The sequence below is a fragment of the Plodia interpunctella genome, chromosome 10 (assembly GCF_027563975.2).
Source record: "Plodia interpunctella isolate USDA-ARS_2022_Savannah chromosome 10, ilPloInte3.2, whole genome shotgun sequence".
In the NCBI taxonomy this organism is placed as follows: Eukaryota; Metazoa; Arthropoda; class Insecta; order Lepidoptera; family Pyralidae; genus Plodia; species Plodia interpunctella.
Genome location: NC_071303.1, coordinates 6,134,776 through 6,148,286, shown reverse-complemented (window position 1 = coordinate 6,148,286; position 13,511 = coordinate 6,134,776). Strand labels below are relative to the sequence as shown.

The window sequence follows — 13,511 nt, the reverse complement described above, 5'->3', positions numbered from 1 at the left end:
AGCAATAGACAATAGAATAAAAAAAATGCTTTGTCATTCATTTCACTTCATTCTTTCATTCAATTGTCAAGTCAAAGTCAGCAAAAAAAAATCGCTAACCTTCCTTCTCTTTGCTTGCTTTGCTTGGAATTGGAGGAAGAGAAAAACTGAGAATAAATGGAAAGATTCTATTGTACAATCGAAAAGTAATACTGCTAAAATATATTCAACAGAGTGTGGCCAATGCTAGCAATATTATATTCTCAATAAAGTTTATTTCGGACATTGTGCGCCGGTGAATTTGTGATCATGGCGAATCCGTCATCAGGCGTTGGTTGGTTTTGAGATTATATTTTATTTTTAATTACATCAGACTGGTTACTCGTATACTAACCGTATCAAATTGTTACTATTGCTGTTTTTAATAAGTTTAATACTAATTTTGTCTTTGCAGTTGTTCCGCGGAACTTTCGTCTTCTAGAGGAACTTGAACAAGGCCAGAAGGGAGTGGGAGATGGGACCATCTCTTGGGGACTTGAAAGTGATGATGATATGACATTGACTCACTGGACTGGAATGATAATTGGCCCCCCTAGGGTAATAAACAATGACTTTACAATTTTATTGCTATCTTTAGTGTATGTATGGCACTATGTATGACATTTTTTTTCCACTTTTCAGACTCCATATGAAAATAGAATGTATTCCCTTAAAATTGAATGTGGCACTCGGTACCCAGATGAACCTCCTACTGCTAGATTTATTTCTAGAATCAACATGAACTGTGTGAACAGTCAAACTGGACTTGTAAGTAACTTATTATCAATATTTTCTGTCAATTTATACAAATAGTTATAATTAATGTAATTTTTGATATGTACAGGTGGATAATAGGCAAGTCCCTATTTTGGCAAGATGGCAGCGAGACTATACTATCAAGACTGTACTGCAAGAGTTACGACGTCTCATGACATTGAAGGAGAACATGAAACTCTCGCAGCCACCGGAAGGAAGCTCCTTCTAGTTCCTCTAACATGTCTCAATAGACCCAATCTACTCTGATACATGTTGCATATATTTCAATGCCATTTTTGCAAGTGGCAATTGGTTATTACAATGTAGTATAGGTTAATTCGACACGGCTTTGCTTTTTGTATTTTCTTTGTTGTATTTATAAATATTATGCATTTATTACTGTGTAACATTCAAAGAGTTTTCTGGTTGATAAGTTCATTTCAGAAATTTAACTTAATTTCAGCTGTAGATTGGGTGAATAATTATGTATTTTCTAAGAATAATTTTTCAAACGGCTCTTTATTACCCACTTAGAGGGTAATACCCATTTATTTACATACTACCTAAATTGTTGTGGCCTTTTAAAAAGTTAAACTTGCTTTTGGTATAATAGGCTAGTTTTACCAATGTATGCTTGTATTTACCAATGACTATGTTTTAAATCTAAATCACAACATAATGACACAGATTTTAAGAGTTGTTTGTAAATAAAGGCATATTTGTTTTTAACATTTCTATATCTACCATGTCTGAAATTTAATGGTCAAGTATCTCATTTCTATATATTTTTGAATATATTGTAAACGAAAACTCCTTAATTTTCCTTACAATTTAACTTGATCAAGTGTATAATATTTTAGGAAATTTTTATTTTTAGGTACATAAGATAAAGTACTACTGGTTCAACATAAAGCTTTGCAAATATCACAATATATATTTCTCACACATTCTGAATTGCAATAACACAGTCTACTTTGTTTTATATTTGAGGTGAATATGTGTTTTGAAACTACATACACATTATAAAATTTATCTTACAATACAGTTTGAGTTTCCATATAATACTATGTGTGAATTATTGTTACAAACCAAATGCTAAGTCAAATTGTTTCATAGCATTAATATTTTTACCAATGTATAACTAGCAAAGGTAAATAAATCATATAATACTGTCAGCTGTTTTTTTATAATTTATATGCAAGGAATAGGCCATTGATTATTTATTTTTTATCTATTCGATTTTGCCTGTGGAACAATACTTGACACAACCTTTTATTGTTGTCAGACCTTTTATTATGCATTAAATGTGATAAAAAATCATGTCCGTGCAGTAAACCTTTGAGGAGTTCCCACCTCTGGAGCCATTCCTGCGTGCACCATCAGGTCATGTTTCTCATAACAATGCATTGTCATCCAAAGTAAACGTGAACATAATTTCAGCTCAATTGATTGAAGATATCTGCTTCAAACAAGATTCTACCCGTGATATAGGGACATATAGCAAGTTCAAAGTTTGTAAAAAAACAGATTCTGCTGGGGTAACATCCAAAACGTTCGCCAAGCCTGGGGTGTAATGTAATCTGTGACCAAGCAAAAAGAGTTTCTAGTTTTCGAATAAAAGATATGTCGTAGGGTCCAGTGAAATTCAAATTCCTTCTGGGAGAACGTTAGCTATCTCTCCTAATCGGCATGGCGTAGATTTGTTTTTTTTTACACAAGTTGTCATGAATTTGTTCTGTTCCAACATATCATATCCTTAACAGAACATATCCTTATCGAAAATAAAAACATAAAATTAGATATTTTGGCCTCGGGTACCTAGAACTAGAGTCAAATTATAATGCTATTTCGGAGCCTTGGTTTGTTGGACTACGCTAACTTAATTTAGACTAGTTCATTCCAGTTTAACCTGAGTGCCTTTATTTCTATCAGGTTAAACTAGTTTAGCCTAGGATAAACTATTTTTTCCTACATGTGATAGGACGAACTAGTATAGCCTATATAGGCTAAACCAGTTATCGCATGTAGGAAAAATTAGTTTGGCCTAGGCAAAACTGGTTTATCCTGGAATCGGGTTTGGCCGGTAACATATACATGGTGGCCATTAACGACGTCGTTCGGTCTGGCACGGCCCCCGCCGTATCTTGGGAAACTATAATACCTACTGTTTTGTCCGAGAATGAATCGTTAATTATTCCAATTTCGTTTCCAATTCCAGCCACGATGGACAAGTAATTTATGAGTATGGCACACACGACATTATTATTTGTTATGGCATCACTTTTTTTTCCATAGGTACAACAGAGTACAGCTGAGTTGAAAACCCTTTTTGAAGTAATTTCAGTGGGTATTTAAGGCATCTACGTACCCAGCGTACACACATAGGTAAGAAAAAGGATAATTTTAAGACTATGCCAACCAACCACTCATACTAGTACTGCCACTATCACATTTTTGTCTATTTACAGGAATCGCAAATGTGACTACCTACATGTTATATGTGAAACCGGGGCCACGCGCGGAACCCTTCTAAATCTATGAGAGAAAACTATACTATCAGAAAATGTAATGGTGTGTGAGTTGAATTTAGAACTTTCAAATAAAAGTACTAATATATTTTTTACATTTATTGAGACAAACATTTTAAGAGAACATCAAACTAAAAAAATATGTATAATAACGATATTACATTTTTGTCTATAAAAAGATTCTTCGATACATCAAAATAAATAATATTACGCACAATCTGGAAAAACATAATTTCTTTGTTTGGCAAGACATTCTATACATTTGACTTCTCGTCTATAAACATTGTAATCTTATCAATAGACTCGAAGTCTAGTCAACTACTATAGTTCTGGACAGTTTGCAAAAAGCTTAAATTTAACGCCAAATACAGATGGCAACCAGGTACACAGTAATTAGAATATCAGTAAAATGCTATTTATTATATCCACTACACAGATGTACTTCAATCATACAAATTTAATATAAATGTACAAATTACAAAGCTCTCATTGGATATCCTTCATATTGCACATACAGTCCTACATGGACGTATAAAAAAAGATATATTTTTTTATACGTCCATTCAGTTCTAATTAAAAATAATCGAATATTTATGCAATTTTTAATGTAAGTATACGATATACAAATAGAATGAGTATTCAACTATCACAGCTACCTATCTGCTGGAATATAATTTGTAAATAATAAATATTTAACAACTATATAGTTGTTCTATGGCTCTGTTCGGATAAATAAGAGAAAAGCGTCGCTAATAAAGCAACTGCGAGTACGCGCCAGCAGATCCAGCCGAAATAATAATTGAAAACAAGGAAATATCTAGGAAAAAATCACTAAACTTAGGTATTCGATAAATCTTCAGCAATTTTGAATAATTAGATTTTTTATGTTAAATATAGGTGGCATATACGATGTCTCTGAACCTCTTTAGATCTTAATGCACACATAAATATAATTAATATTAGTTCATATTGTTTTTAGAAAAAATCAGTATGAGTCAGATATTTTCAAGACAGCAGATGTCACTTCTCTGCCTTATTATTCCCAAAATTATCGTAAAACATTACTAAATAAGTATTATAAAAGTAGTTTGTTTTGTACCCTTCAGGGGCCACAAGGTAAACGCGAGACAGGTGATGGTCTGCACATGCACACCTATATTGCTAATGAGTTCATTTTATTTCCAAGAAAGCCTATTAAAAAATACTTCGTTACATTTTTTAACTCTGTCAATTTCAATTTAATTTTGTTATATATTACAACACCACTATACATATATTAACGTCCATAAAAATGGCGTGTGAAGTGTCCACTTCGAAATAATCCATACTTTCAAAAATTTTTATACCTGCCTACCTAATTTAATTGAATACATTGCAACATCTTGGGGTATAACGATAAACTAAATTTACACAACTACGTTGCGATTCACGTGAAAGCATCACACTACAAATACAATTTTTTGTTATATTTAAGCCTTCATAGGCTAAGAGATATGGTGACACAACTCAACGATTTAAGATTATTGTTACATTGTTTCGGTGCTTTTATACCTTTAGGAAAGTATTTCAATATAATTTCAAAGTGTAGAAGAATGTAAAATGAAAAAAGTTTTGAAGAAACTGCAGCTGTAATATACGTATATCGTAACATTCAAACGAACAATAAACGTTTAGCAACTTCATTTTATAGTGCAAAGGGGGAGTAATGTAGAGACGCTGATGTAACAGTCCTATTAACAGAACGTGATTGGTATAAGGAAATATACATTAATATTCATCATAATATTTTGTCAACTCAGCAATCACGTTTGTGTTATTTCAAAGCAAGACCACAATAGCTTGACCATAAGGTACGCTACGACGACTTAAAAAGTTATTATACTCCTACTCGTGCAGTATGTACACATAATAGTTTTTGTCAAATGGTTGTCTGCCAGTTTATCAACTTATAATTAACAAAAAGAGCCGCATAGCACAGAAATTCATAAAAGGTTGAAGTTTCAAAAATCAAGCACCGCCACAGTCTACTCAATGTACTCGTACGTATATAGATTACACAAGTGTGAAGTTAAAGCTTACATTATGTTGGCACCGAACAGCACAAGATGGAGGATGCAAAACACAATTTTCAATCTTTGGTCTTATCTTATTACGTTCCTGGAAAATTACGAGCACCTAACAAGTGCAACCAAACTTCATTACAAAACTGTTGACATAGTAACAAACATAATATTCGTGAACGAATAACAGAAATCGTCATATACAAGACAACTCGAATATCCACTTTATGTGGAATACAACTAAAACCAAAAATCAACGTCCAGCTTATTTTTCAGATAAACTATATATTTACAACAATTTAAATATGTACATAGATTTTTAATTTAATACACAACATTAAACTCATTTAACATTCCCATTTGAAGTAGCACACAAATATTAAATGTAAATACATGCACAATTCGAAAAAATTACTCATTAAATACTTGCAGAATAAATTATATCTATGCGAAAGAAATGCACATCATTTAGAATATTTTTTATTTTCATATTGACTACACGCAACATCGATAAATTGTCCTTTGTTCTTTAAATTAAGTAATAGTGTTATGTATTTAGAAAATATTACAAAATTAAGTGCAAGCTAGCAAATAAAGTATTATATTGCTGCGCTGCATAGCAAAATGGTTCGCTAATAAAGATTTTGTTGTTCTTTTTTTCTGGTTTATTTCAAAGTGAAATGAATTATCGAGAAATCTATTTATTCTGTTACTAATGTAGTAGTTTAGGTGTTAGTTGCTAGACCTAGTTACCAAACGCCTTTGTTAGTCCATGAAAAATCAATTTATAAACCCTGACTGTCATACACTCTTACTCATAATTTTTTGAGTAAGAGAGGGACGGCTAGCGTCGAGCATGAAATTACGAAACACCATGTACATTATTTAATATGTAATTTTTGTAGACGGTTACTATGATGGTATACGTGACAGGTAACTGAATTGTGAAACCCTGTTTACCTCGACATGATAGATGGGTGTGCTCCTGAGTAAGGTGATGAGTAAGACGATATCAGATATATTTATCCAATGTAATGTACGAATATAAGAATATTTAATGGAAATGTATAATGTAAGTAAAAAGCGTTTCAAATTGGCCAATAATATAGTTTTAGTCAGATCTCAATTCTTGTTGACGACTCACTTGTTCAAATTTATCAATCATTAAAATTTAAAGTTATCAATCATCACTAAATATATTGTCACTACATTGAATAAATAGATAATAAACTTTTCAAAATAAAGATACCGTATAAAATTGAGGCGCAGTTGTTTACATATACATCGATTTATCATTTGGCATTGGCTCAATTTAGTTTCGTCTAATATTACAAAATAGTAACAGATCTATATTTATTATAGAGTTGGGAACTCGAGTGATTCAGTCGCATATTACTAAGGATAGTATGGGGTCAAGTTCAGTCAGATTGTAACAATACACTTAACAGTAAGTGGAAATTGGTAATGATTATAATTGTTTTGATATACACGGCTTCTTGTCATGTTTGTTAGTTTGTAAATTGTTGTTTGTATGGGAACAAAGTATTACCAGAAGAGGATGAAGCCCCGTGGAACCAACAATCGCTCGAAACAACAAAACAATTGCTGTTTTGATCAGTTGCAATAGCACGAGCGGATCCTCACTGCCAACCATCAGACCGCACGTCGAATATTATGATCGTCGCGGAGACTGGACCCGCGAGCGGCTTCGTAACGCAACGCGTCTATATCATGGGTGTTCCGTGTAGCAAGCTATTAGACAACTACGTCAAGAACGAAGTCAACAAAGCGATTTCAGGAAACTCGCATCGCGTAGAGACAATCTCATAGGTTCCGGACGTGATAGCGGGCGGCTAGCAGAGACCGGGCAGGCGGCGGGCGGAGGGCGAGGGGCGCGCGGCCGCCAGCAGCCGCAGCAGCGGGCGGCCGCACAGCGCCGCCAGCCCGCCGCCCGCCCAGCGCGCCGCCGCCGCCTCCTCCACCTCCGCGATGCGGTTCAGCGAGCGCGACTCCCGCAGCCGCGACTCCTTGCGCGCCGCGCGCCGCCGCCGCCCGCCGCCGCCGCGCGCGTCGCCCGCCGCGCCCCCCGCGCCCCCCGCCCCCGCGGCCCCAGCGCCGCCGCCGCCCGCCCCCGGCGCACCCGCCACACCCGCCGGCGAGGCCCGCGCCCCGCCGCGCCCCCCGGCCCCCGCGCCCCGCTCCTGGCTGTCGCTGGAGTCATCGTGAGAGTCGCGTCGCGGCCGGTCCGCGGGCAGCTCTGCGCGCTCGGCTGCCCGTTTCTTTTTCTCGGAGTCGTCGTCGGAGAGGTCGGAGGAGGAGCAGGAGCCGGCGCGCGGCCTGCGGCGCCGGCAGTCGAGGCGCTGGCGGCGGGCGGGGGGCGGGGCGGGGGGAGGCACACGCGGCGCCGGAGTGCTACTGGTCGCGCCGCCCTCCCCTCCGCCGTAGATTACTTTTTCGATATCCCGGCACACCTCGTCGTCCAAATTTACCTAAAACATATAATATTAAAATAAAGGACGCCTCACGCTACTACCACACACAGCCGACCGATCTATTTACCTGGTTACTACAATCGAATTTCGAATGCCACCACGCAAGACTATCATAGAAGGACTGACAGTTGCGGGACTCAGGAGTTGCTCCCAACTCTCTATATGACGCGTTGAGAACCAAGAAAAAGGTAAAAAAATCAATTTAAGAAAAGTCAATTAGCCTTACCTTGACAAGGTTTTCAGCCAGTTGCGTAGTGGGCGGCGGATGCGGCGGATGCGGCGGATGCGGCGGCGGGACAGGCAGCGAGACGTGCGCGGCGCGGGCGGCGAGGTGCAGGCGGCCCTCGGAGCGCGAGCCGCGCCGCGCGCCCCCCCCGCGACCCTCCCCGCCCGACACGCCGCCCTCCTCGTCATCCTCCTCCTCGCGCACAATGCTACATTTGCGCGACCGCTGGATAAATTAAAAAATTTTTTTAGGAATATGGTTGACAGAAGCTCGCTAGCAGTTTAAATCTAATCCAAAATCAATTTGTTCCCGATATTGGTTTTTGTCAAGTTTTTGAAACGAAAGAAAGTGTAGTTTTAAAAGAAATGTTTGCCTAATGAACAAATCCATGCAGATTTTTTTTTTTTTACACTTAACTAAACTGAAAAATACTTTGCACTTTTGTAAACATCTGGTTTACTATTTCATAATTTATCTATTTATGCTTACGATAACCAAGAGCTATATATACAGAATAGTCGCTTAAAAAAAATCGGAAAGCCATAATAAAAGCAATAAATAAAAGCAAAATGGAAAGTAAATATTTTTGAGCATCTACAAATTTGGCACAAACTTAACCATATCTACGTTAGAGCTAAGATCCGCAGTCAGTGGTTAAATTTATATATTTTGCAATTTAATCAACGATAATTAAGTTAAAAAGAATGAATAAGATAATCGACGTCTAATCAATGCAGCGCTTGAGTCTATTTATATCAGTCAGGATCCCTCACCAATGCATATTGACGTAACTGATTCGATGACACATTTGATTTTGCAAACACTTTCGGTGTGAAGATAATTTGAAAGGTGTAGTGACATAGGCTTCTGGAGTACTTTTTGCCGCAGGTAAACGGACAGTACACTTCATATTAGAAATTAGTCCCACACTAGCTTATATTTAGCCACGTAAGAAAAAACATTAAAATAAAAACAGAAAGTAGAACTGACCGGAGGCACGTCCTGCGGCGTGCGGGGCGCGGCGGGCGCGGCCGGCGGCGCCAGCAGCCGCGCCCCGCCCCCCGCGCCTCCGCCTGCGCCGCCGCACTTCACCACGCTCAGCGCTTCCGGCCGACGGACGCCGCGATTCTGCTCCAGCCTGCAAATCAAACAATGCACACCAAGCAACGTTTAAAAAAAAACATTTTTTACACAAACTTTACATCGCCCGTGATAAAAAAAACATGCTCAGTCGTTAAGGGGAAGAGAAGGTATTTTTGCTCAGCATTGAGACACAACTACAGGTTAGAAGAAAAGTAAGTAAACTCAATAAGGAGTTCCCTTCTTTAGACCCAATCAAGGATACGCCATCAGGTCATGCTCATTAAAAAATACTAGCGGCCTGGCCCGGCTTCATTCCGGGAAGACAATAATTTTAAAACGTGGCCTATGTTACTTCTGAATTTTTCGTCTGTCTCTGGGCGCAATTTTATCAAAAACGGTCCAATAGTTTTTAAATTAAAAACCGGTCAAGTGCGAGTTTGACTTTCGCACCTAAGGTTCCGTACAAAATTTTGAAGATTCGATTTTATAACCGGTCTTAGTCTTCCCGTAAAGCCTAAAATCTAGTGGGAATGGTGAAAGCGGCCGTATGCACTCATTTTGTACGAAACTAATTACAAATATAACTTTTTTCTGTGATGTAAGTATAAATTACCAATTTTCAATCATTTTTTCCTATATCAGTACGGTATGCTCCAACTTTTGCCAAATTCCATGATACTTGGTATACGGGAAGTACCCTATAGGTTTTAATTCCCTCGTGAAATCGTAAAATATGGGACATAAACGGTCATATTTTTTGATCGCGTATATAAGTTTCATTTTTTCCCAGCTGAAAGAGACCAAACCTGGGTATTTGGTATAAATTTCAACTTTACGCGTTCTTTATCTTGATAGACATACAGACAGATGGACAACAAAGTGATCCTATAAGGGTCCCATTTTTACAAACAAAAAAACAAATCATTTTCTCTTTTTAATATTAATGTGGATGCATTCTATGAAACTTTCAATTCTATGGGACAACCAAATTGGCAATAGCATATTCACTTATCTAATTCAGCAAGTTACCCACATCGGTGACGCGAAAAACTAAGATAAATATATATGAACAAATTACACAGATTGAGTAAGCCCCAAAGGATCTCACCTTTTTGATCTTAATTTTCTCTCAGCCAACAAGAAATATGTAGCAGTAATATGATTGTACTCATTTTTTTCAAGAGCCTCCAGTATCTCCTCTTTTGTTCCTATAGTACCATTAACCATTCTCTGAATGATTGCGGACCGGTCGTCTTCCGAGAGTTGTTCTTTAGCCACAAGAGGTGTATCAAAGTCCTCAACGGTTATCCCTTCACCAGCAGTAACCCAAGGATCTGTGGCTATTTCTGATAATGTGGCTCTTTTTTCTGGTTCTCTTACGAGCATTCTTCCTATGAGTCTGCAGAAAAATATATTGTTGGTGCAAAGATGAAACAGAAACACAAAATCATAATGAACTCATTAAAATTAAAATATTCAATTACCTTTTACATGAATTTGATATATGTGGTGGTATGGTATATTTACAATCCATGATCATTGTTAAAGTTTCACTATCATTAGCCTCTTGAAAAGGTGCTTGTCCACACACGAGCATGTACAGAATGACACCCAGGGACCACACGTCCACCGCTGGGGCATCATAAGAGTCACCCAATAGAATCTCTGGAGCAGAATAAGCTAACGAGCCGCAAGAAGTTTCTAACTTCTGGCCTGGACAGAATTTATTGCTAAAACCGAAATCAGTCAATTTCACTACACCTAATTTTTCAAAGAAAACTACGTTCTCAGGCTTCAAGTCCCGGTGCACTACATGTAACCTGAAAAACAAAAAGTTCTAAAATTGGGAGATGTTTTTAAATATTTATTATTAGATCTGCCTGAAGGGTGGGTTTGGGTGTTAACTAATGTTTGGGCAAGAGGCCATACCCAAACATGAGCTTTAATTTATACTAACTGATTATTTATTTTTATGTACAAAACTAAATGCAATGAGCTTGAAACATTTGTTGTGTGTTAGGAAATCTCACATTTAGACTTATGGCTCTAAAATGTTAGAATCATAAACGGTAGTTTCCTGTAAGTGTCATAATTCTCAGCCACAAATAGTCCTGTGCTGGACATTAGCTAAAGAATTACTATTATCATTAAAAATAAATGAAGTACCTGTGGCAATATGAGATAGCACGAACGATTTGACGAAAATAATCACGTGCAAGAGATTCTGATAGACCAGATTCATGTCTCATAATATAGTCATATAGGTCACCACCATCTCCTAATTCTAATATTAAGTATAACTTAGTCTGTGTATCTATAACTTCATATAGTCGTACAACATTAGGGTGCTGCACAAGCTTCATACATCGAACCTGGAATAAAATGGTGGTTAATAAAAGGTCATGGTAGATTAAGTTTGGTTAAATATAATATCAGTGTTGTGATAAGTCATAAGAGCTAAAGAGTGATGGATGCAACAATATATAATATGAATGCAATATAATATACATATATATTTTTGTAAATTATATTATTTACCTGGAGTTGGAAACTATTACCAATGATGTAACAATACATAATGATATTATAAAGAGAAAACATTTGTATTTTTGGTTTTTTGTTTGTATTTTTAATATAATCAAAAACTAGTAGATTGATTTTGATGAAATTTGGCACAGAGACACACTTTTTTATGGTTTGACACAAGTGAAGCTGGGACGAACTACTAGTTTATATATGAAAAGACAAATCCAATATTGCAACTAAAACAACCAAATAATATTCACTAAAATTTATAGTTGGCATGGTTTTAATAAGTGCTTTATAAAATTTATGGCAGCACTTAATGAGCTGTAATATAAATTTCGAAATAAAACTGTGAACAGGTATAAAATGAACACTTAAATAATAGTTTAAACATGATATTACAATAATAATATTAATTTACTAAAAAATATATTTACCTCCTGAAATAAATGTGATTTGGACACCTCATCTAATTTGCTTTTATCTATTACTTTTACAGCAACTTTTTCACCCGTAAATACATGTCTTGCTAGTTTGACGACAGCGAAATGTCCAGAACCGAGAGTATCAAGCAAGTCATACAGTCCAGCTATTTTTCCATCATATGTACCACTTGGAACACCTACTGTGCTTCCAATAGCAGCTGCACCACAGTTGTTCATCGCTGCAACCTGTTAACAGATTTAATACTTTTATTTTAAAACCAGGTTATTCATACCTAGTCACATACCCATTTGTGAATGTGAAAGTCAATACATTTAGCTTTCACAGCTCATCTGACTCTACCCCTCTATCATAAAATCATCATGGCATAGTCAATACTAGTGAAAGCATAAAATAATACGAAACATATGGTTTTCTGTTGTATATTTACGTTACATAAAAGTGTAGAACAACATTAGAACCTTCCAGGAAAATATAATAAAAAGACCTTCCCAAATTAATCAACATTTCTCAAGTGACTTATTTTTTCGTATAAGCAATTTTATTAATATTTCTAATAGCATTTTTATACAAGAAACTTGTACCTGATAATTGAAAATAATATTATTTACCTATTAAATATCTACCTACGACTGACCTACATAACTTCTGTAAACAGGTAATTATTTAAGGACTATTGGAAATACCGATACGTGCATGTATTTATATATATATAAAAACCATAATAACAATGAAATATCCTCACCTTAAACCCTGAGTTACACTGAAAAATCCGATTGAAGCCAAAATGCCCACAACTGGTTTCATAGAACTTATTATAGATAAAAGTCAATATAACACGATCATGGTTTACAAATGACTAAAATATATCATATATCTTTTAGCAATTTAAATCATGCATTACTTTTTATAAAAAATGTTAATTATTTAGGTAACGAACATAAAAAATAAATTGATCCACAAGAGTCACAATTTCGCCATTTCACATCACAAAAATCAGTTCAGAAACCAGAAACTTACATACCTACCTACCTACGATTGGCAGTTCGGCTTTGGCATAAAGTTTTCACTGTTACCATTGCTAAAAAAATATTAAAACAATTGTAGACTTAGCAAACTATAGACCCCGTTATACAGAAGAATACGCATCTATTGTCTGTCTTTTACTTGGCCCAATGTGCAACCTAAACTAAAACCTAACGTTCGGGTTAGGAAGTTGCCTCGAGTCGAAACGGAGAAAACTAATGACGTCAACGAAGAGGTAGCACTCGCCTACATTTCGGCTCGGCCACCGCGCATGCACAGAATGTTCTATAGAATTTATAAATCATTAAAATTCTAATTTGTTTTAAATTGGTATTAATTATCCGGTACACAA

At 36.5% G+C, this 13,511-nt stretch overlaps 2 protein-coding genes across 2 annotated transcripts; one reads left to right on the top strand and one right to left on the bottom strand.

The window, feature by feature from the left end:
- Positions 1-54: 54 nt before the first annotated feature.
- Uev1A (Ubiquitin-conjugating enzyme variant 1A) lies at positions 55-1,949 on the top strand. Its single transcript, XM_053750766.2, has 4 exons — positions 55-313; positions 434-576; positions 661-786; positions 863-1,949. Exons 1-4 carry the CDS (start codon positions 289-291, stop codon positions 1,001-1,003), a joined length of 435 nt encoding a protein of 144 aa, XP_053606741.1. The 5' UTR covers positions 55-288; the 3' UTR covers positions 1,004-1,949.
- A 1,437-nt stretch (positions 1,950-3,386) lies between these two features.
- On the bottom strand, positions 3,387-13,174 carry Snrk (SNF related kinase). The gene is made up of 8 exons (XM_053750537.2): positions 12,879-13,174; positions 12,127-12,360; positions 11,330-11,535; positions 10,648-10,983; positions 10,272-10,562; positions 9,071-9,218; positions 8,081-8,305; positions 3,387-7,851 (listed from the first exon to the last, which is right to left on the bottom strand). The coding sequence occupies exons 2-8, from the start codon at positions 12,349-12,351 to the stop codon at positions 7,216-7,218; spliced, it is 2,067 nt and encodes a 688-aa protein (XP_053606512.1). The 5' UTR covers positions 12,352-12,360; positions 12,879-13,174; the 3' UTR covers positions 3,387-7,215.
- Between the last annotated feature and the right edge of the window lie 337 nt (positions 13,175-13,511).